General features: G+C 39.4%; 1 protein-coding gene across 3 annotated transcripts in view; it reads left to right on the top strand.

Annotated features, from left to right (window-relative positions):
- phb2a (prohibitin 2a) overlaps window positions 1-23,891 on the top strand; it is a 141,684-nt gene that overhangs the window by 81,650 nt on the left and 36,143 nt on the right. For all 3 annotated transcript variants that reach the window (XM_079820310.1, XM_079820309.1, XM_079820308.1), the window contains exons 4-5: window positions 3,250-3,329; window positions 3,528-3,712. In XM_079820310.1, coding sequence (XP_079676436.1) covers window positions 3,250-3,329; window positions 3,528-3,712 — 265 coding nt within the window. The remainder of the gene's footprint in view (window positions 1-3,249; window positions 3,330-3,527; window positions 3,713-23,891) is intronic.

Genomic DNA, 23,891 nt, shown 5'->3' with positions numbered 1-23,891 from the left:
TCAAAAGTTTCTTACTGTGTGTAATGCTGAGTCGAATCTCCTCCATTTTGTTCACTAGCGATCGTACATTGGCAAGGAAAATGCTGGGTAAAGAGAGCCGGTAAGGAGTTAGCCTTAGCTTAGCTCTTAGACCTCCACGCTTACCCCGCCTTTGTTTACGATCACAGCGCCGCCTTCTAGCACTTCCGCCCGGCCGGGCAGAGCGCATCGCCTCGGGCGTCCTATCGATCTCAGGAAGGAGTTGAAGATTGTCCATAAAACTGTCGGAAATTCGCAAACCAATATCCAAAAGCTCACAGCGGGTGTACGATGTAAAAGCACAACTGTTCTGTACGAACAGACCCGAGATCTGTTCGTATCTGTACATATGCATCTTGGCAGTGCAAGATGCATATGTAAACAGTTGTTACTGTGATAAACAGTCGGTAGTGCAAATAACAAAGTGAAGGAAGATGTGAGGTAGGAGAGTTATCAGTTTATGAGGGAAGTGGATCAACGGGGGTTTGAGTTCAATAAAGAGACAGCTCTGGGGAAAAAACTGTTCTTTAGTCCGCTGGTCCTGGTCCGGTGGATCCTGAAACGCCTGCCGGAGGGCAGGAGAGAAAACAGTCTGTGGGCTGGGTGAGAGGAGTCCTTGAGGATGCTGCGAGCTCGATGCAGACAGCGTTTCCTCTGGATGTGCTCGGATGTGCTCATACGTGGATCGGTCTGTGCAGTGACGATGCATCTCGCACAAGCCTGGTGTGTGTGTGTGTTTCCCGCTGCCCAGGGTTGCCAGCAGGTTTTCACAACAAACCCGCCCAATTGCTACTCAAAACAAGCCCAATCGTGTTCCGGGGGGGGGGGGATTCCCCAGTAAAAATCACATTTGGGGGTAAAATATGTTTTTTGGCATGGTTACCTACTAAAATTCGCAATATGGGGCTAAATATCACACAATTGGGGTTGCTTCATCCCGCGGACAAAACCACAGACTTGGCAACATTGCCGTTGCCTCGCTAGCGTTGCTGAGAGAGATGAGACGTAAACAGTGACGTAAGATATGGCTCTGTTGTGGCTCTCAGCCCGTGGAAAAGCAAACCGGTTCTTAGAAGGCTCCTCAGTCGAACCAACTATGAACTGGGACTAGCTCTGGCTCTGAATTAGCTCTAGCACTGCCTTGGTGGAAAAGGGGTAAGAAAGAAAATTATACGGGTCAGAACAACATGAGGGAAAGTAAATGATGCAAAAAGTTTTATTTTCCAGTAAACTATTCCTTTAAAGCAGCACTAGGTAGTTTTTGCTCTCGGGGTCCCCCTACAGTTGGGAAACAGTATTGTCCTTTACTACTGTCATAAACTGTCATTCTACATCAGTGGATGCATCGCAAGTGCATTTATTGGCATGACAACCATGATAGCCCTGAACACTGCAGGAGTTCACATGCAGGTGTTCTGCTTGCGTCGCGTGTGAAATGTCTTCATCCCAGGTACAGTGGCATATGTTTCAGCTTGTCATATGAATATCATTTCATGGGTTTTATTTTTTTCAAACGCCAAATGATCGCGATGCTCACGTTTACAAGCCAGCGTCATTATAGTAGCCTAGTCTATTGGTTACCGTTTTACAGAATCTATATGATACCTCAATTCAATGTTTGAGTGGTAGGTAATAACCATATATCGTCAATATTATAATATCAAGCTACCCTAGATGCAAATTTGAAAAATCGATTTGCATTATAGCTTGAGGAAAGACAAATAAACCAATATCACAGACATGTTAGGTATCCTAAAATATGATTTTGTACGTCTTACGTATTTACTTGCAAGAATGTAGCCCCTCCTCCTTCAGCTCACGCCAACGAGCAAACGCTGGCCCAATGTTGATCCTCGTCCTGCCTTTAATCCGATCACTTTCTCGTTTCCTCTTTTTGCTTTCCTCCGACAAAACCTTTGCTTTCTTATTTTTCTGTGCTGCTTCAGCCATGACTATAACATTCGGCAAACAAATGATAGTTTGGCTCGCACGTCCGAATTTAAGGAAGTGGGGGTGGTGGTGGAAGTGACGTATATGCCGAAGAGCAGTCGAATTTTGTAGTTCTTTTTTTTCTCTTTTTTTTCGGGTTACTACCCGAAACCCGAAGTTTAAAAGTACGATTAAAAACGATACAGACCCCGTCAGGCTATGGCAGACGTGTCATTCAACCTATTGTAAGTCGATGTATCATCACAAGAGGTTTGAAAATATATTATAAAGGTTGAAAAGTTACCTAGTGCTGCTTTAAGATTTTTGGATTAAAATATCCAAAAACCACTTGAACAAGGTTATAAATTTTGTTGACTTTTGTACTTGCATCATCCCAAATGTTTCCAAGAATGTATAAATGTAGAGAAATAAGCAATTTTTACCAGAACACGGACCATAGGTGTTTCTCAATGTCAAGGATCCTTCCTCTGCAGGACTGGTCCTTCCAAGGCACTTCCTTCAGAGGCTAGGCGAGGCTCCTCTTTAGCATTCAGAGAACACCTAAATGGAACAGGCTAGCAAGTGCACGTCAGCCTCATTACGTCAGTGAAAAGGTCCGTTAGCCATCAATAACGTAATTTGTATAATATCAATTACGGTTTACTGGCATTTAAAAGTTAAACTTTACTTATATTTACTACGGTTATAACAAATGTTTGGTTACGTAAATACTTACAATTGAAAGCATATTGCACCGTTAACGCTCCGACTCCGCCAACGTCCGATATTTTGTATTTTTTGAACTAGATAGCAAAGCTGCGCGCATAGGATTGTGGGTGATTTGAGAACGCTAAGTGCGCGAAGTCTACTCGTATGCATCCTTTCCTGTATATGGCATATTTTTCGAACGAAGGACTCAGACCTTGGTTGAAATTCCGAGGATCCTCGACATTGGAACAGTCCTTTGACGGACGTCGATGACGTAGCATCATCAGAATTCTGGCTTCCGAGGATCCTTCCTTGACATTGAGAAACGCCTAGTGTCCGTGCGTTGCCTATCAATGACATCATACCCGCGTTATCCTGATTTCCGGTTTAATTTTGTAGAGACCATGTAAACACCAAAGATGCTTTATGTGTATTATGTGTTTTATTAGATAGGTGAACTGTTTGGATACATTCATTGACAGAAAACTAATCATTGTTATATAGCTTAACAAGCTACACCTTTGTTTCGAATAAGCGATCTCTAGCTGCAAAAATTTACATATTGTGGCTTTAAGAAGTCTGTCTTTCATTTAGGATACCGTGGTTCCAGTATCCCATCATCTATGATATTCGAGCCAGGCCAAGGAAGATTTCATCTCTCACTGGAAGCAAAGGTGACCTTGAACCAGATGTTTTATTGTCTTAAATGCAATAAATGTTTAAAATATTGCATGATAAAATCCTAAAAGATGTTGCCTGCTGTTAGGGCAGCATACCCTCGGTCTCACCATTGTCCTCATCAATAACCAGCACATTAAGGGTGTGCCATTTGTGACCTGCATCTTCTGACTTCATGTGACTGTCCATCACAGATCTTCAGATGGTGAACATAGGTCTTCGTGTCCTCTCTCGGCCCGTTGCCTCCACCTTGCCAGCCTTGTACCAGCAGTTGGGGAAAGACTATGATGAGCGTGTGCTTCCTTCCATCGTCAACGAGGTGCTCAAGAGCGTAGTGGCCAAGTTCAACGCCTCCCAACTGATCACACAGAGAGCCCAGGTACTGTATGAAGACTAAAGTCTGTGACACACTGAGCCAACAGCCGGCCTTCAGGTGATTCGATGTCCAAAAAGAAAAATGCTAATTACGAAAGCAAGCAAACAACGAAGTCAAGAAGGCTCTTCTCATTCTATATAGGCCTGTTACGATTATTAAATAACCATCTGATTATTTCAGATAGGCTACGTTTACAATGGAACAAAAAAAATCTGATTTTTTCACTCGCCACTGACAGAATTTTTTGCACACGTGTAAACAAAAAAATCTGCACGAGATCAGATTTTTTTCATATCCTAACTGAGCCACTTCCAAATGTGGGTTTAAATCAGATATATTGGATATCTGGACATTTGGCTTGCGTCTAAACGCTTCTATCCGATTCCCCTTTGAATTCCAAGCCAACACAAGGCAAAGGCGATACTTTTGCCCACAAATATATCTTTTTAATGTTGTATTATGAAGCAGACATGCCTCTATGCCAGGAGTCTTCAACTAAAATTGCTTGAGGTCCAGTAAAGGAACCCTCGTCACCGGCCGAGGTCCGGACAATTATATACCTAAAAAATGTATACCTCAAAACATTTAAAGACCTCATCGGCGATGAGAACTACTGTTGAGCAATAAAATAAAAATATATAATCATAAGCTATAACAAAAATATATATTAAATTAGGTGAGTGGATAGTTAAAAAAAATTGCAATTACAAAAAGTAATTCTTGAAAAAACATCTCTGGACTAATTATCTTATCACCTGACAGCCGTGATTCCATGTACTCATTCAGACAGAACTCTTTTTTAAAACAGAGGAGTGTGAGTGTGTTTTCTATACATGTGCTTTAAGGTCATGTGCTGTGTTTGCAAAGATCACTTTTGACACATTTGTCTTTAACCTCTTAACAAGCGCCCCATTTTTTAGGAATTCTTTGAAAACGATATACCCAAATGAAAATGTCTGCAGCTCTTAAACCCTATGGTCTATATTCATAAACCTGGTCTTATTTTAAACTAGACACTTGAAATATTGCTACCCAAGAGTCATAATAACTCAAAGTAATATGGGAACAGAGTAATATACATGTAAATATACATGTAAGTGACTCACGTTTTTTGTTTTTTGTTTTCACTTAGGGAAAAAAATATTATAATTTAATGTTAAGAGCCTGAAAATAACTTAAATATAAAACTGAATGTCTAATCATGTCATGATTCAAATATGAGGATGATTCTCTCAGTAATGTAGCTTCTGTGAGCTTTTATGTCAAGAAAAGTCTAGGCGTCATTTCAAAAAGGCCATTTATTTCAGAACATTTGCTATTGTAAAGAGTAGTTTTTCATTCAAATAAATCTGCAATAAACTGCAATATACTACTAATTATAATGGATAAACAGTTACTGAAAAACTAAAGCAACTATTTACAGAGATTACAAAGTGTAAAAAACTCATTTAGCTGATGGGAAGCGTCTGTGAGAGACAGCGCGCTCCACTGCAGTTGCGCCATGGAGAACGCGCAGCCAGCGCAAAAACAGTATTCACCAAAGCCTACTTACGCAAACTGCGCAATATAATGCCTTTTGATTGGTTACTAAGTCCATCAATCAAACCTTTGTTGGAAAGGCATTGGCTGGGCACCGAGTGCCTTTATCCAACGAAAACCATGGGCGCAATGATTGACAGCTCACCAAGCCTGTAAGGCACTTCCTCTATATGATGCATCCCAGAAGAGTCTCTGATTGAAGGAGAGAGACGAGGGAGGGTTTAAAATACGTGGGAGAAGCTATTCTAGCAGGGGGAGTTTGCCAGACACGGAATAGAATCGATATTTCATTGAAAATGGACATGATTGATCACGCTAACTCAAAACTCTCTTGCAAACAACGGAGGATTTTTAGTTTTTTCCCTATTTTTTCGTTGTTTTGGATTAAAAAGTGGGATGCATTTTGAAGAATGGACTCTTACACAGAGATGTATGCGGGTGTTTATTGGATTCGTCCGATCTGATCTGAACGACAGGAGATGAAAGATGAGTAACGCTGATATTATGCTAATGTTTACATGGACGGTCCTTTAGCGTTTCATTTAACCCTTTCCTCTCTGGTGTATTTATTGCAAAAACAAGTTCAGAACATGAATCTTGAGTGTTTTAGCTTTCAAATGATGCATAGTTTGTGATAGTTGATTGAATATTTTGTATAAAACAAAAGTAAATAAAAGTACACACCCCCCCACTTCCGTCAACCCCCCCCGTCCACGATCCGATGCGGGTTAAGAAGTTAAATTCATTATTTACTGGCATAGTTCAAATTTATTTCAAAACAAAATTCACATTGTTTTCTACAAGTGTCTGTTTATAAGTGTCTTTTTTTCACAGAAAGTTTTTGTTTGAACGTGAATATTTGTATAATTCAGGGTCTGAGTTTTTACGTTCTCCTCGTAGGCGATTTATTCAATCTCCACCAAACTCGGTCAACGTGAAACGGAAGCTTAACGCATTAAAAATATTTAACGCAAATAACGCAGCGTCCGTTTTTATATCCATTTTTGCTTAGCGTTACATGATCACGCTCCTATTCATGTAAATGCTTCCAAGCGCGACAAGACACAAGAGAGCGCGCTGTATGCCAATGTCCTGTCTGTGTGTGTGTGTGTGTGTGTGTGTGTGTGTGTGCCTGTGTGTGTGTGTGTGCCTGTGTGTGTGTGTGCGTGTGTGCGTGCGTGTGTGCGTGTTGTGTGTGTGTGTGTGTGTGTGTGTGTGTGTGTGTGTGTGTGTGTGTGTGTGTGTGTGTGTGTGTGTGTGTGTGTCAGTGTCCTGTCTGTGTGGATGCGTCTCATGTCAGCTAATCAAGGGACACTGACACACACACACTCGACGCATAGATAGACACGCGTTAGTTTCCTGCTCACATCGAGTTCTCTTTTGCTCTTGAACAACCAATAACACAGAGGATTTTGAGTATTCTCATATTAGAGTCTTAAATTAGTTAAATAACGTCTTAAATTAACTTAAAGAGTTGTGAGGAAATGAGATGCGCGGGACAGCGCGTGAGACCCGCGGCTGTTCTTAAAGTGACAGGAGCACTGATGATGCCTGTCATTAATGTTCATCAAAGAACAACGGGAACAGAGAAAATTGTAGCTTTAATGATGATTCATCTATATTTTATTTATTATTTATGCAGTTAAGGAAGGTTTGATAACTATTACATTTCTGTATAACAGGTAAGGCCATGGGTAAATATAACATTTATTATTTTGGGTTTATGTAAAGATTGTTTTAAGTTAAAGTTGTTTTTTAAAGCCTAATAAATGTTGAAATTGGGAGCTTTCAGTTATACTGTAATGTAACGTCATTAATGTTTCATAGAGACTTTAGTATCAGTGATACTGGCCTTCATTCATAAAAAATGACAACACAACACATTTACAATATGCTGTCTTTAAATTGTTTCTAAATTAATTTGGAGAGTAACTGAAATTATTTCAATATCAAAATATTAAAAACTTAAAATATTAAAAACTTGCGATTAATCGCGATTAATTACAGAAAAAAATGTGATTAATTAGTTAATTTTTTTGTTAACGATGCCCAGCACTAATATATATATTATAAATATTTCTTTGAATAATCTATTGTGCCTGTGTGTGCTGCCCTTCTCTCAATGAACAAAAGATGGCAGCATTGTGTTAGTTTTGAAACAGGATATAAAAAACATTCCATGTCTTTCTTTCTGCCACTCTCTCTTAGGCTTTCACAAATAACTATCACTTGAAATAAAAACGTCATGTGCTGTGTTTGCCAAGATCACATATGATGCAGATGTCTTTTAATGAATAATTTACTGATATAATTTAAATGTATTAAAAGTAAATTTCACATGGTTTTCTAAAAGTGGCTGTTTATAATAAACTTCCATAAAATGTAGACACGTATCTTACTCTTACCTGACACTGATATTAAAATCATCTTTGCATTTTACTGTGATTTGGCTCAATTTATAAATTTTTATAAAAAAAAATTTATTGGACCACCCATATTGAAATGAAAGCACGCTTTATGGTGCATAAGATTGGTGCACAAACGGTAGCTAAGGTAGGTCAAAAACACATGAAGAGAAATGTTAGGATAATACAACATCAGCATTTGAATGGTATTGTGAACTCATTCCAATTTGACCTTTGACATCATCTGACATGAAATTAATTTAAATTTAATTGATCTCATAGATGTGGCTGTTGTGGTTCGTTGTCATAGCAGCACCAACTGCTGCAGTTAATGTGGTGAATTCAGATGACTTTGACATAGTCCTTTTAGTTTTTCCAATTTTAAATGCCTATTGCCTGCTGTGCACAGTTAAGCTGATGCCACCGGCGTGGTGGTGCCACCGGCTTGGGCCCGTCATCGCTGCTCGCAGCTTTAATTATTATTATTATTATTTTATCGACTTCTCGGGCACTTTTGGGGCCCTTACCATGCTCAAAAACTCTTGAAACTTTGCACACACATCGGAATGCGCGGCCATCAGAGCCGGGCTGAAGCTGGTACCCGGGCGTGGCAGGGGGGCTCGACAGCGCCCCCTAAAGTGGTGTCTGAAAACGTGGTCTATATATCAAACACACTTGCACGTACATGTATGAAACTCGGTACACATATAGACCTCATCGGGCCAAACAACTTTCGTGCTCTAAGTTACGTGTCAGCCCAACAGGAAGTGAGCTAATATGGGTTGTTCTGAAAACACATGCTCTGGAATTTAATATACTCCTCCGAGGCCATTGTTTCAATCAGTGCCAAACTCGGTCAGCATGAAGTCAAGACACAGAGGATGCTAAATTGCGAACGGATTTTTGATATCTTAAACAGTTTGGCCGTGGCGAAGCAATGAATTTATGGCGAGAAAAGGTAAACAGGAAGTGTGTAATAACTTGTGCAAACATTGACTGATTTGGATGAAACTTCAGCTGTGTGTTCGTTGTAAGAGGCCGATCACATGGATATGACTTTTGTGAGTCAAAGTTATAGCGCCACCAACTGGCAGCAGGAAGTGTGTCACTTTTTTAAAAAATGCTTTAAATCACTGTCTTATTTTCACCCGATTGACTTCAAACTTCATCAGTATAATGTGAAAACATGGCAGATATTTTAAATACTGTTGCCATGGCAACGTGTCAAAGTTTAATAATGTTTTTGGCTGTTTTTGAGACTCTTAGCATGCTTGAAATTGCATGAAACTCGGCACACACATCAGAGATGTCAGTCAGTACACATGGGCAAAGCCTCAGAAACGGGCGGGGATGAAGGGCTCTCTAGCGCCACCTTTTGACAGAAGTGAAGGCCTTCGTTTCATCTACAATCACCAAACTCAGTATATATATTGACCTCATCGAGCCGGACAACTTTTTAATTTACAGTCATTAGCTCCGACCAACAGGAAGTCAGATATTTTGGTTTGAAGTTGAATATTTGTATAATTCAGGGTCTGAGTTTTTACGTTCTCCTCGTAAGCTATTTATTCAATCTCCACCAAACTCGGTCAACATGAAACAAAGGTACGGAAGATGCTAAAATGCGAACGATTATTGGATATCTCAAACGGTGTTGCCATGGCGAGGGATTAAATAAGGACAAAAAAGGGGAACAGAAATTGTCTCATATCTTGTAAAATCATATTTTTATTTCAATTAAATTAAGATTGTATGTTTGGTAATTGAACTTGGATTTATTTAAAATGACTGTACTATTTTTCAGATCAATATATTTATTTAAAATATTTCTTTGAATAATCTATTCTGTGTCTGTGTGTGCTGCTCTCCCCTCAATGAACACAAGATGGCAGCATTGTATTAGTTTTGAAGCAGGATTAAAAAAAAACTTGTTTTTCTCTCTCTCTCTCTCTCTCTCTTGTTTATGTGATTTATGAGGACACAAATTTGTATAATGACATGGGTATTACACTGGTATTACAACGTGTATGTGTGTGTGTTTAAAAACATACTAAAACAATGTTTTATTAAAATGTAACCAAATAACTTTAAAATAATCATACTATTTTTCAGATCAATATATTTATTTTATTTAATATATTTCTTCTGAATATTTATTCTCTGTCTGCCCTCCCCTCACTAAAAGGTAGCAGTGTTGTGTTATTTTTGAAACTCTCTCTCTCTCTCTCTCTCTCTCTCTCTCTCTCTCTCTCTCTCTCTCTCTCTCTCTCTCTCTCTCTCTCTCTCTCTCTGTGTGTGTGTGTGTGTGTGTGTGTGTGTGTGCTTGTTTATGTGATTTATTAGGGACACAAATTTGTATAATGACATGGGTATTACACTGTTATTACAACGTAGTGGTTAATGAGGATATTTCATGTGTCCACATAATAAAAATATCTTTAAAAACATACTAAATAATGTATTATTAAAATGTAACCAAGTAGCTTTAAAAATATACTACAAATTACAATGTAAATATGGTTTATGAGAATATTTCCTGTGTCCCATAAATTAAATAGCTTTAAGGGGTTTGTGTGTGTGTGTGGGCATGTTTTTGTGAAATATCAGGACACAAATGTGTATAATGACATGGGTATGACAGGTGAGGGTGAAATATGAGGACGTTCCCCATGTCCTCACTTTTCAAAATGCTTATAAATCACACAGAACAAGTTTTTTTTTCACAGAAAGTGAACTGCACAGTCTCCTGTAATGGGTAGGTTTAGGGGCAGGGTGTGTGTGTGTGTGTGTGTGTGTGTGTGTGTGTGTGTGTGTGTGTGTGTGTGATGGGTAGATTTAGGGGCAGGGGCAGTGTAAGGGGATAGAAAATACGGTTTGTACGATATAAAAACCATTACGCCTATGGAATGTCCTCACATTTCACAAAAACAAACGTGTGTGTGTGTATGTGTGTTTGTGTGTCCACCAACTGGCAGCAGGAAGTGTGTCACTTTCAAAAATGCTAAATCACTGTCTTGTTTTCACCCGATTTACTTCAAACTTCATCAGTATAATGACAAAACATGGCAGATGTAGACATACAAATGGATTCCTGATATTTTACATACTGTTGCCATGGCAGTGTGTCAAAGTTTAATCATCTTTTGGCTGTTTTTGAGGCTCTTAGCATGCTTGAAATTGCTTGAAACTCAACACACACATCAGAGATGTCAGTCAGTGGAAATGGGCAAAGCCTCAGAAATGGGTGTGTTGGAGGGGTGTTTATTACAACATAATCATGGTTTATGAAGACATTTCATGTGTCCCCGTAAATCAAAATAGCTTTAAAAGCATACTAAACAATGTTTTAATAAAAATTAAAAAATGCAGAATGTTTTCTGTGGTGGTACGTTTAGGGGTTGTGTGTGTGTGTGTGTGTGTGTGTGTGTGTGTGTGTGTGATATGTAGGTTTAGGGGTAGTGTAGGGGGATAGAATGTACAGTTTGTACAGTATAAAAACCATTAAGTCTATGGAATGCCATCTGCCTGTCTTTCCCCTTCCCCCTCTCTATCACTGTGTGTGTGTGTGTGTGTGTGTGTGTGTGTGTGTGTGTGTGTGTGTGTGTGTGTGTGTGTGTGTGTGTGTGCTTGTGTGTGTGCTTGTGTGTGTGTGGAGGGGGGGGGTCTCTCTCACCCAGTGAGTTTGTGTGTGTGCCTTTCTCTCGTGTGTGTGTGTGTGTGTGTGTGTGTGAGTGACTTTCTCTTTTGATGATGATAATTTAACCCTATCATACAGGCTATCACAAATAACTATCACTTGAAATAAAAATGTCATGTGATGTGTTTGCCAAGATCACGTATGATGCACATATCTTTAAATTAATTATTTACTGATATAATATAAATGTATTAAAACATAAATTTCACATGATTTTATAAAAGTGGCTATTTATAATAAACTTCCATAAAATGTAGACACGCATCTTACTCTTACCTGACACTGATATTAAAATCATCTTTGCAGTTTCTGTAATTTGGTTCCATTTATTAATTTTGTAATTTATTTTTTATATTGGACCACACATTGATTTCAAATATATTCAAAATAATTTTTCAGAGAGTGAAATAAAAAAAACTTTCTCCCACCATTTAGATTTTATTTATTTTTGTTGTTAAAATCTTGTGAATCTTGTTCAATGTGCAGATTGCCTCTCTCTCAGTCCTTCCCCTCCCCCCTCACTCTCAGGCTCACCCTGTGAGTGTGTGTGTGTGTGTGTGTCTGTGTGTGTGTGGGGTCTCTCTCTCACCCTGTGAGTTTTTGTGTGTGCCTTTCTCTCTGGATGATGATAATTTATCCCTTTCGTATCATAGACTATCACAAAAAACTATCACTTTATTGTGAATAAGTAAAAAAGAACGACAAACACCTTGAATTAAATACTGGCCTTCTGGACTTACAAAATTTTGAGCAGGAAAAGATAACTTTTATCTATTTTATCCTATGACATTAAAATTAATCTACATTTAAATGACATCATGGGTGTGGCTTGTGGTGATAGTGGCACTAGTTGTTGCGGTAAATGTGGCATATTCGAGCGATTCTAAAATATTCTCCTGTTTAAATGCATATTGCCTGCCATGCACAGTTAAGCAGATGCCACCGCTGTGGCGGTGCCACCGGCTTGGGCCCGTCATCGCTGCCCGCAGCTTTAATTCTTTTTTTTATTTTTATTTTTATTTTCGACTTCTCTGGTACTTTTGGGGCACTTAACATGCTCGAAAACTCTTGAAACTTTGCACACGCGTCGTAATGCGCGGCCATCAGGGCCGGGCTGAAGCTGGTACCCAGGCGTTGCAGGGGGGCTCGACAGCGCCCCCTTAAGTGGGGTCTGAAAACTTGGTCCATATATCAAATACACTTGCACATACATGTATGAAACTCGGTACACATATGGAGCTCATCGGGGCGAACAACTTTGGTGCTCATAGTTATGCGTCAGCCCAACAGGAAGTGAGCTTTTATGGGTTGTTCGGAAAACGCATGCTCTGGAATTTAATATACTCCTCCGAGGCCATTGTTTTGATCATTGCCAAACTCGGTCAGCATGAAGTGAACATATTCAGGATGTTAAATTGCGAGCGGATTTTTGATATCTCGAATGGTTTGGCCGTGGCGAAGCAACAAATTTATTGCGAGAAAAGGGAAACAGGAAGTGTGTTATAACTTGTGCAAACATTGACTGATTTGGATGAAGCTGTGTTTGTTGTAAGAGGCCGATCACATGGATATGACTTTTGTGAGTAAAAGTTATAGCGCCACCAACTGGCAGCAGGAAGTGTCACTTTCAAAAATGCTTTGAATCACCATCTTATTTTCACCCGATTTACTTCAAAATTCATCAGTATAATGTGAAAACATGACAGATAGAGACGTATGAAATGGATTCCTGAAATTTTAAATACTGTTGCAATGGCAACGTGTCAAAGTTTAATAATCTTTTGGCTGTTTTGAGGCTCTTAGCATGCTTGAAACAGCTTGAAACTCAACACACACATCAGAGATGTCAGTCAGTACACATGGGCAAAGCCTCAGAAACGGGCGGGGATGAGGGGCTCTCTAGCGCCACCTTTTGACAAAAGTGGGGGGGTTAGTTTCATCTACAGTCACCAAACTCTGTATATATATTGTTCTCTTCCAGCCGGACAACTTTCTAATTTACAGTCATTAGCTCCGACAAACAAGAAGTCAGATATTTTGGTTTGAACGTGAATTTTTGGATAAATCAGGCTCTGAGTTTTTACGTTCTCCTCGTAGGTGATTTATTCAATCTCCACCAAACTCAGGCAACATGAAACAAAGATACGGAAGATGCTAAAATGCGAACTGATATTGGATATCTCAAACGGTGTTGCCATGGCAAGGGATTAAATAAGGACAAAAAAGGAGAACAGAAATTCTCTCATATCTTGTAAAATAATATTTTGATTTCAATTAAATTAAGATTGTATGTTCGGTAATTGAACTTGAATTAATTTAAAATGACTACTATTTTTCAGATCAATATATTTATTTATTTAAAAATTTCTTTGAATAATCTATTCTGTGTCTGTGTGCTGCTCTCCCCTCAATAAACAGAAGATGGCAGCATTGTGTTAGTTTTTAAACAGTATAAAAAAAACATTGCATCTCTCTTTCTCCCTGCTACTCTCTCTTTGTGTGTGTGTGTGTGTGTGTGTGTGTGTGTGTGTGTGTGTGTGTGTGTGTGTGTGTGTGCTTGTTTATGTGATTTATGAGGACAAATTTGTATAATGACATGGGTATTTCACTGGTATTACAATGTGTGTGTGTGTGTGTGTGTGTGTGTGTGTGTTTAAAAACATACTAAACAATGTTTTATTAAAATGTAACCAAATAGCTTTAAAAATATGCTACATATTACAACGTAAACATGGGACACATTTCCTGTGTCCCATAAACCAAATAGCTTTAAGGTGTGTGTGTGTGTGTGTGTGTGTGTGTGTGTGTGTGTGTGTGTGTGTGTGTGTGTGTGTGTGTGTGTGTGTGTGTGTGTGTGTGTGTGTGTGTGTGTGTGTGTGTGTGTGTGTGTGTGTGTGTGTGGCATGTTTTCGTGAAATATCAGGACACAAATGTGTATAATGACATGGGTATGACATAGGTATTACAAAAAGAGGGTGAAATATGAGGACGTTCCCCATGTCCTCACTTTTCAAAATGCTTATAAATCACACAGAACAAGTTTTTTTTCACAGAAAGTGAACTGCACAGTCTCCTGTGAGGGTTAGGTTTAGGGGCAGGGGCAGTGTAAGGGGATAGAAAATACGGTTTGTACGGTATAAAAACCATTACGCCTATGGAATGTCCTCACATTTCACAAAAACAAACGTGTGTGTGTGTGTGTGTGTGTGTGTGTGTGTGTGTGTGTGGCCACCAAATGGCAGCAGGAAGTGTCACTTTCAAAAATACTTTAAATCACTGTCTAGTTTTCACCCGAATTACTTCAAACTTCATCAGTATAATGACAAAACATGGCAGATATAGACATATGAATGGATTCCTGATATTTTAAATACTGTTGCCATGGCAATGTGTCAAAGTTTAATATTCACTCTGTGTGTGAATTTCTCTCTTGATGATGATAATTTAACCCTTTCATATAGGCTATCACAAATAACTATCACTTGAAATAAAAACGTCATGTGATGTGGTTGCCAAGATCACGTATGATGCATATGTCTTTAAATTAATTTTTTACTGATATAAATTTATTAAACATAAATTTCACATGATTTTATAAAAGTGGGTGTTTATAATAAACTTCCATAAAATGTAGACACACATCTTTCTCTTACCTGACACTGATATTAAAGGGGTGGTAAAACACATTCTTTTGAAGGCTTGACTGTGTTTGTGGGGTGCACTGTAACATGTGTTCATGCTTCGTTTTAAAAAAAAATGCCTTATTTTTCATATATTTGACCTTTATTCTACACTGCTCTGTCCCTCCTTGTAAAACGGTCTGATGCTTTCCGGGTTGTATGAAGCCAGTCCCTCAAAAATAAGCGATGGGCTCAGATTGGTTAGCTGGCCCAGTGTGTTGTGATTCGCTAAACGCCTAGTGCACGTATGTCGGAAACGTCACGCCCCTTTCCGGAGGCTGTGCTTTGGTCAGTGTTAGAAACAACGGCGTCAATAAAACCATACCAATCTGAGCCCGAATCAGACCCAGAACATTTGAGTGAAGATGATCGAGCAGAACCTGTTCAGTCCTCAAGAGTAAAGACTGCGGATCTATAATGATCGCTACTGAATGGCACTTTAACTTTTGTATTTTTAGAACGATTATAGCCAAATATCTGTCGCAAGAACTAACCCAAAACAAACACTAAGCACTGGCTTTAACTAGTAAGTTAGCCAAATCACACACAGAACCATGTTTAGCATGCCTGTAGATAAACAATACATAAAAGCTCTAATCAAAGAATCATTTACACTAATGTCAGGTTCGCTGTTGAGATTTTAACGTTAGTGTTTGTAACATTAGGTGTTCGTCGGATAACGTTAAGTATGAATGAGCATTTAACAGACTGGTTTGCAGAACAGCGTTGTCATCTGTTTACTTCCTTGCTACAACCTATTACAGGAAAACACATCGATGAAAAATAAATCAGACTTACAGGTTGTGGCCCGTGAACAGCTTCTGTTTGTAAATCCAGCTTTCAGGACAAGCCGTTGTGCATATCCTGTATTGAACTCGCGAAGTTTGTGGAAGTTTGTGTTGTCCTCCGTGAAATGTGCAGCGCGCGCGTCATGCATCCACGCACCGGCAGTGTTTTTTTCACGCAGCTGACGTTGTGCAAATCTGGCATTGAAATCGCGAAGACGGTGGATGTTTTCCTCTGTTAGATGTGCTGCAGGGAGCCCTGCGCGCGCCTGATTCCCCGCTGACTCAAACACACGTGCATATAACATGTTTTATGTTAAACGCTCTGCAACGCACCCCCGTCCCAAGGAAGGCTGAACAGAGCAAGTACCCCAGACCTGCAATCCGGATGAAAATAACAGCGTTTCCTCGGCATCGCGGCAACAACACTCCAGCCTACTATACCACAACAGCGCCGCGATACAAAATGGCCTCACCCCCCCTTATTTAATATTCTCGGAGGAGGGGTTTATGTAAATATTGAGCCTGTTGATGTCACCAACCCTGGAGGAATGTGTGTAGTCGCCTACTGGCCGTTTGCTGTAGTTCTTAGAAACTGATTTCTTTAAAAGCAAATATCTCCCTTTGCTTTAAACTTTGAACGTTGTAACTTTGCAGATGTTGTTAATGCTCAAGCAGCAACATTACACGTTAGCTAAAGTTAGAATAGTGAAATCGTGGTTTACCACCCCTTTAAAATCATCTTTGCTGTATCTGTGATTTGGCTCCATTTTATTAATTTTGTAATTCATTTTTTTTATTGGACCACCCATATTGAAATAAAAGCACGCTTTATGGTACATAAGATTGGTGCAGAAACGGTAGCTAAGGTAGCTCAAAAAACACATGAAGAGAAGTGTTAGGATTATACAACATCAGCATTCGAACAGTATTCTGAACTCATTACAATTTGACCTTTGACATCATCTGACATGAAATTCATTTAAATTTAATTGATCTCATAAATGTGGCTGTTGTGGTTCGTGGTCATAGCAGCACCAACTGCTGCAGTTAATGTGGTGAATTCAGATGACTTTGACATAGTCCTTTTATGTTTTCCCATTTTAAATGCCTATTGCCTGCCGTGCACAGTTAAGCTGATGCCACCGGCTTGGGCCCGTCATTGCTGCTCGCAGCTTTAATCTTATATCTGTTATTTAACAGTTGAGATCATTCTTTAATGCTGATCTAACAGCAGAAGACACAAGCCGTGGGTTAAATCCCAGTTGCGCAGATGGGGTGCGTTGTAACACTGCGTTACAATGAGCCCCTATTAGAAATATGCCATTATATTCTATACTTTTATGAATTCTTTTGAGAAACCATGAGAATAGGGTGAATAATTACAGAGGCAATTTTCAGAAATTATTAATAATGTTTTGAACTATGCTGTTTAGCTGTATTTAGCGATGTGTTTGTTGTCAAACTCAAAAATGTGTATATTTTTTATGATTAAAAAATGCTATTATTTTATTTTAAAAACTTAATAATTGTATTTTGTTGACAAAATATTTTAGTTTGTCTTGGATATTTTTTCGGTTATATTACATGATTATATGTTACATTGTGCCCCACCACATGTTACCACATGTACTCCACCTATTGGGCATGTTGTCACATTTCACTTCCATTCTTTCGGGGTAAATCAAGAAAAAAGTATACACTAGGGATGGGTCGCGATTTTCGAATATTCGATTAGTTATTTAATTATAGAATATCGAATAGTATGTGCGATTATCGTCCAAAAAAATCCCCATGTTGTCGGTGCTGATGTGGTGCTGACGCGTTCATGTAACCAGAGGCGCTGCCAATAACGCACCTAAAGCTGCCAGTAACGCTCCTAAAGCTGCCAGTCCGCTCTCAGGGTGTTTTATACTGGACACGTTTGCTGCGGTCCGAGTCTGATTCTTCCCTCCGCCTCCGCAGTGTTGGTCTGGTTTCACACTCAACTTGAACCCTGGTGCGTTTGCGTTCATCTTACGTCATCACAAACGTGCACTGGCGTGATAGAAAACAGAACGGGGTCAATATATTGGGCTTTTTTCAATTAATTTGGTGCTATTATGTGCAGCTGAGTAAACGACACTTGGGTTTACCGTATGTGTGTCGCTTGAAGGCGGCTTTGCTGCTTGCAAACAGACTCTTTTGAGGAGACGGTGAATTGCCATTCATTTGCTGCCCTGATTGCACTCTATGGCGAATACACTGCAGGCTTGCTCTCACGATCGTATCTCAGCTAAATCATCAACACTATCATCTCTTACGTGTATGTTATTGAACTAATGACATTGTAATCGGCTAAAACGCATGCGCTGGTTACTTTCTTCCACAACAAGTGCGCACGTACCCGAGTGTTGTTTGCACATTCACGTGAATCACGGCTCAGCTCCGAGAGCAACCGAACTCCGGTTGTGTGTTCTCGGGTTCGGTACCTCAGTGCACACCAAGCTCTGTAGGTAAGCTTTCACATTAGCAATTTTTCATGCTAACCGTGCCCCATTCCGAACTAAAATGCCAGAGTAAAAACACCCTGAGACAACAGAAGAATAACGTCTCTCGCGCACGCTGTAGACTTGTGGCATTTATAAGGTAACTTGGGGCGATGTCACATTACAGTCATATGTTTCAGCATGTTACAATAATATGGCTTGAGTTGATATAGCCTATTCCCTAATGAATTAAACAGTTTGTTATCCTACAGATTGAGAGTGTGAATGGTCTCTCTCTCTGTTTATGTGTGTAGCCTATACATGCGTGCATGCGGGGGAGGAGTTGCGATTTTCGAATAAAAATCGAATAATTCCCAGCGATCTTCGAATATCATTTTTGCTTGAAATGCCATCCCTAGTATACACTGTATTAATGAAACAAAACCACATAATTGTACTAGATGTGTGCAATTAATGTGGGAAAAAATAAATACTCTGAACCTCAAGTGGATTTACACAAACAGAGAAAGTCAAAAAGCGTTAGGTTGTGCCCCTCTCTCCCCTATAGTCTCTACTTAACTAAATGTAAACTAAATCGGATATAAATAATTAAATTTACTTGTGTATGTTCTGTCGCGAAAACAGGAAAACCCAAAGGAAAGAGCCACTGAAGTCAACCCCGCTACCTGACAGACCGTGGCAGCCCGTGGCAATAGACATATGCGAGAACAAGGGCCAGATGTATCTGATTGTTTCTGATTTTTACTCGCGCTTTATAGAGATCCTTCATCTGCCAAAGACAATGATAGTGCAGGTGATTTAATAGACTGCAAGCTACATATGCGAGATTCAGAATACCGGACCAGATTATGAGTGATAACGGTCCGCAGTTTACTAGTGAGGAATGGACGTCATTTAAGGAAAAATACGACTTTGAACATGTCACATCGAGCCCGCACAACCCACAAGCAAACGGGCATGCCGAGCGCGCGGTCCAAGTAGCCAAACGCATCCTCAGACAGGACGACCAGCTCCTCGCTTTGATGTGATACCGCGCAACACCACATTCATCTACAGGGGCAAGCCCTGCTGAACTGTTGATGGGCAGGAAAATTCGTACGACGCTGCCTACGTTGAAGAAAAACCTGCAGCCAAAGTGGCCTAATAGACTGTTGGTGAGAGAAAGAGACGCTTTGGCTAAAACACAACAAGCCTTCTACTTTAATTGGAGACATGGGGTGCGTGACTCACCTGAGTTGAAGCCAGGTGACGCGGTGCAAATGAAACTGGACGGGGAAAAGTCGTGGAAAGGTCCAGTGCGGGTCAGAGCGCAGGAGAGTGCTCCGCGTTCATTCGCGGTGCAGGCTCCGTAGGGGGAAGGAGAGATGAGGCGTAACCGCAGACATTTACAGAAAGTGCCTGCGGAATGTTTAAATGCTGATAACAATTGTGAAACAACAGCGAGGAGTCCGCAGAAGCTTGAAAAACTGCACATCAGCAACACGGATAAGCCAGTGTCGCAGACACCGGGTGAAACGCAAAGAGTGACGTTGACCAGGTCCGGCAGAGTAATAAAACCAACTGTTAAACTGAATTTATAGTTAAGAGTAAATTGAAAATCTGTTCTCATAAATGCTGCATGTCCAAGACTAGTCTTGCACAGATAATTTTTTATTTCCATTTAATTTATTTGAATGGAATCCTCAAACAATGATTGATACAATTATTCAGAATCAGAATTAAAAAAAAATATAAATATATTTATATTTAATCTGTGACTGATAATCTGGTTTATTTTCAATTCAATTCAAATTGATTTGTATAGCGCTTTTCACAATACACATTGTTTCAAAGCAACTTTACAGAAAGTGCATTTCATAAATGTACATTGAAAAATGTTAGAAAGAGAATGTTAAAGAAAAATGTTAGAATAAGTTAATCAATCATGTATTAATTTAGGCCATAACAACGCTGGCGTTGAGTCGTCTCTTCACAGGCGTCGAGTCGTCTCATCACAGGTGTTGGGGCATCTGAAGTCTCCATGAGAGGCTGGATACAAACTGGAGCTGACGAACTAGTTACCTCAGGAATAGTGTCCCGAGATAACAACAGAAAAGCAGATGGGAAATAATTAGCATAGCTGCTGTTCAGAATATTAATGCTTTTGATCCGATTTAACTGTAGTATAAAAGGTAATTATAATGTGAATGCTTGGCTAAAGAGATGCGTCTTTAATCTAGTTTTAAACTGGGACAGCGAGTCTGAACCTCGAACAATATCAGGAAGACTATTCCAGAGTTTAGGAGCTAAATGTGAAAATTCCCTCCCTCCTTTAGTGGACTTAGATATCCTAGGAATGACCAGAAGCCCCGAGTTTAGTGATCTTGAAGAGCGCGATGGATTGTAAGGCGATAGAAGATCCGTTAAATACACTGGAGCTAAACCATTTAGGGCTTTATAGGTCAGTAGCAATACTTTGTAATTGATACGGAACTTAATAGGTAACCAGTGTAGAGATGATAAAATTGGTGTTATATGATCATATTTTCTTGACCTAGTAAGAACTCTAGCAGCTCCGTTTTGGACTAACTGTAGCTTGTTTATTGATGATGCAGGACAACCAGCTAATAAAGCATTACAGTAATCTAGTCTCGAGGTCATGAATGCATGAACTAACTTTTCTGCATCAGAAATAGATAGCATGTTACGTAGCTTAGCAATGTTTCTAAGGTGGAAAAAGGCCGTTCTTGTAACATATGAAATATGATTTTCGAAAGACAAGTTGCGGTCTAATATAACACCCAGGTCTTTTACTGTAGTGGATAAATTGACAGGACATCCTTCCAAGTTAAAGTTGTATTGTGAGAGGTTTTGTGGGCAGTTTTTTGGACCAATAAGTAATACCTCCGTTTTATCTGGATTTAATAGCAGAAAATTACACGTCATCCAGTATTTAATATCTTCAACACACGCTGTCAGTTTAGATAATTTAGCGTTTTCATCTGGTCGTGATGAAATATATAATTGAGTGTCATCAGCATAACAGTGGAAATTAATTCCATGTTTTCTTATAATATTACCAAGTGGCAGCATATATATTGAGAATAGCAGAGGGTCTAACACGGATCATTGCTTCACCCCATAGTCTACTGACGTTATCTTTGATTTTTTTTCCCATTTAGACAGACAAAATGGTAGCGGTCTGATAAGTACGATCTAAACCAGTTTAATGCCTGTCCCTGAACACCAGTTCATTTTGTGATCTATAGTATCGAACGCAGCACTAAGATCGAGTAGAACTAGTATTGAGATACAGCCTTGGTCAGAAGCTAGAAGTAAATCATTTGTGATTTTAACGAGCGCGGTTTCTGTGCTATGATGCGGCCTGAATCCTGATTGAAATTTTTCATAGATATCATTTTCTTGCAAGAAAGAGCACAATTGAGCGGACACAACTTTTTCTAGTATTTTAGACATGAATGGAAGATTTGAAATTGGTCTGTAATTTGCTAGCTTATGATGATCTAATTGTGGCTTCTTAATGAGAGGTTTTATGACTGCCAACTTGAATATTCTTGGAACATGACCTAAAGATAAAAGACGAGTTAATTATATTAGTTAATAATAATGATAATGAGTTAATAATATTTAGAAGAGGCTCTTCCACTACAGGTAACAACTCTTTCAATAGTTTGGTGGGTATTGGATCTAATAAACATGTTGTTGGTTTAGATGCAATGATAAGTTTATTTAGCTCTTCCTGTCCTATAGTTGTAAAGCGGTGTAGTTCTTGAGGGGCGATAATTGCGGTTGAATCATAAGACATCATTAAAGATTGTACATTTACAATTTTGTTTCTGATGCTTTATATTTTCTCAGTGAAGAAATTCATAATCATTACTACTAAACTGTAACGGAATATTTTGCTCAGGCGATGCTTGTTTATTTGTTAGTCTAGCCACAGTGTTAAATAAAAACCTTGTATTATTTTGGTTATTTTCTATTAGTTTGCGGAGATGCTCAGCCCTAGCTGCTTTTAGGGCCTTTTTATAACGTGACATACTATCTTTCCACGCGATTCTAAAGACCTCTAAATTAGTTTGTTTCCATTTACGCTCTAAGTTACGAGTTTCTCTCTTGATAACATGTGTAGCACTGTTGTACCATGGTGCTTTAGTTTTCTCTCTAACCTTTTTTAATCTAATTGGTGCAACAATTTCTAATGTACCAGAGAAAATGGTGCTCATACTGCTAGTCCTTTCCTCTAGTTCATTTGTTTGTTTGGGTTCACTTAGCAGCTGAGATAGATCAGGTAAGGTATTTGAGAATCTATCTATAGTGGTTGGAAGGATTGTTCTGCCTGGCCGATAACGTGGCCCAACATGACAGATTTCAGCAGTACGCAGTATGCAAGTTACCATGTAATGGTCAGTGACAACATCACTTTGCGGTATAATATCTAAATCGGATGGGTTGGTTCCATGTGATATAATTAAATCTAGTGTGTGATTAAGACGATGAGTGGGACCAGTGAAGTTTTGCTTGACCCCTAAGGAATTTAATAGATCTGTAAACGCAGCCCCTAACGCATCATTTGTGTTATCTACGTGTATGTTAAAATCTCCAACGATTAATGCTTTATCGACGTTGACCAATAGATCTGAGAGAAAGTCTGCAAACTCTGTTAGGAAATCAGCATAGAGCCCTGGAGGTCTATATACAGTAGCCAAGGCTAGAGATAATACGGATTTCTTTCTTACATCTAAGAGCGTAACATTTAGCACTAGTACTTCAAACGAATTAAACCTGTGACCTGTTTTCTGGGTAACATTAAGAATATCTCTATAGATTGTTGCAACGCCGCCACGACCAATCAGACGGGGCTCATGCTTATAACAGTATCCTGGTGGAGTAGACTCATTAAGACCGAAATAATCATTTGGCTTAAGCCAGGTTTCAGTAAGGCAAAGTACATCGAAACTATTATCTGTGACCATTTCATTTACAATAACCACCTTAGGTGTGAGCGATCTAATGTTTAGAAGACCTAGTTTTAGAAATTGTTTTTGTTCACTAATATTGAGATTTTCTGGTTTAATCACAATTAGATTTTTCCTAGATCCTACAGTAGATTTAATGTTTGACCTCACTAAACGAAGAATAGACACAGTTTCTATATAATGTTCTACATTGGTACTTATGTCAATTAAGTTAGGACAGCAAAGACTGTGATTTGGACTTTGACTTACTAGTCATATTGTGTTCAACGCCCTGGAGATGTTGTCCGACAGAAGAGCCGCTCCGATTCTGCTGGGGTGAAGGCCATCAGGACGGAAGAGCCTAGGCCGCTCCCAGAACAGATTCCAATTATTATTTACAAAGAGCAGCTTCTGTTCATTACACCATGACATTAACCATTCATTTAGAGCAAATAATCTACTGAACTTTTCATGTCCTAGTCGGTACGTGGGAAGCGGTCCAGACACAATGATCGTTGCTTCAGGCGATGTTCTGCGCACCGTCTTGACCAGACTCCTGTAGTCCTTCTTCAGAACCTCCGTCTGCCGCAGCCTGGTGTCGTTCGTTCCCGCGTGCAGCACGACAGCTC

Source organism: Gobio gobio (genome assembly GCF_949357685.1).
Source record: "Gobio gobio genome assembly, chromosome: 6".
NCBI lineage: Eukaryota > Metazoa > Chordata > Actinopteri > Cypriniformes > Gobionidae > Gobio > Gobio gobio.
This window is presented reverse-complemented; position numbering and strand designations above follow the sequence as displayed.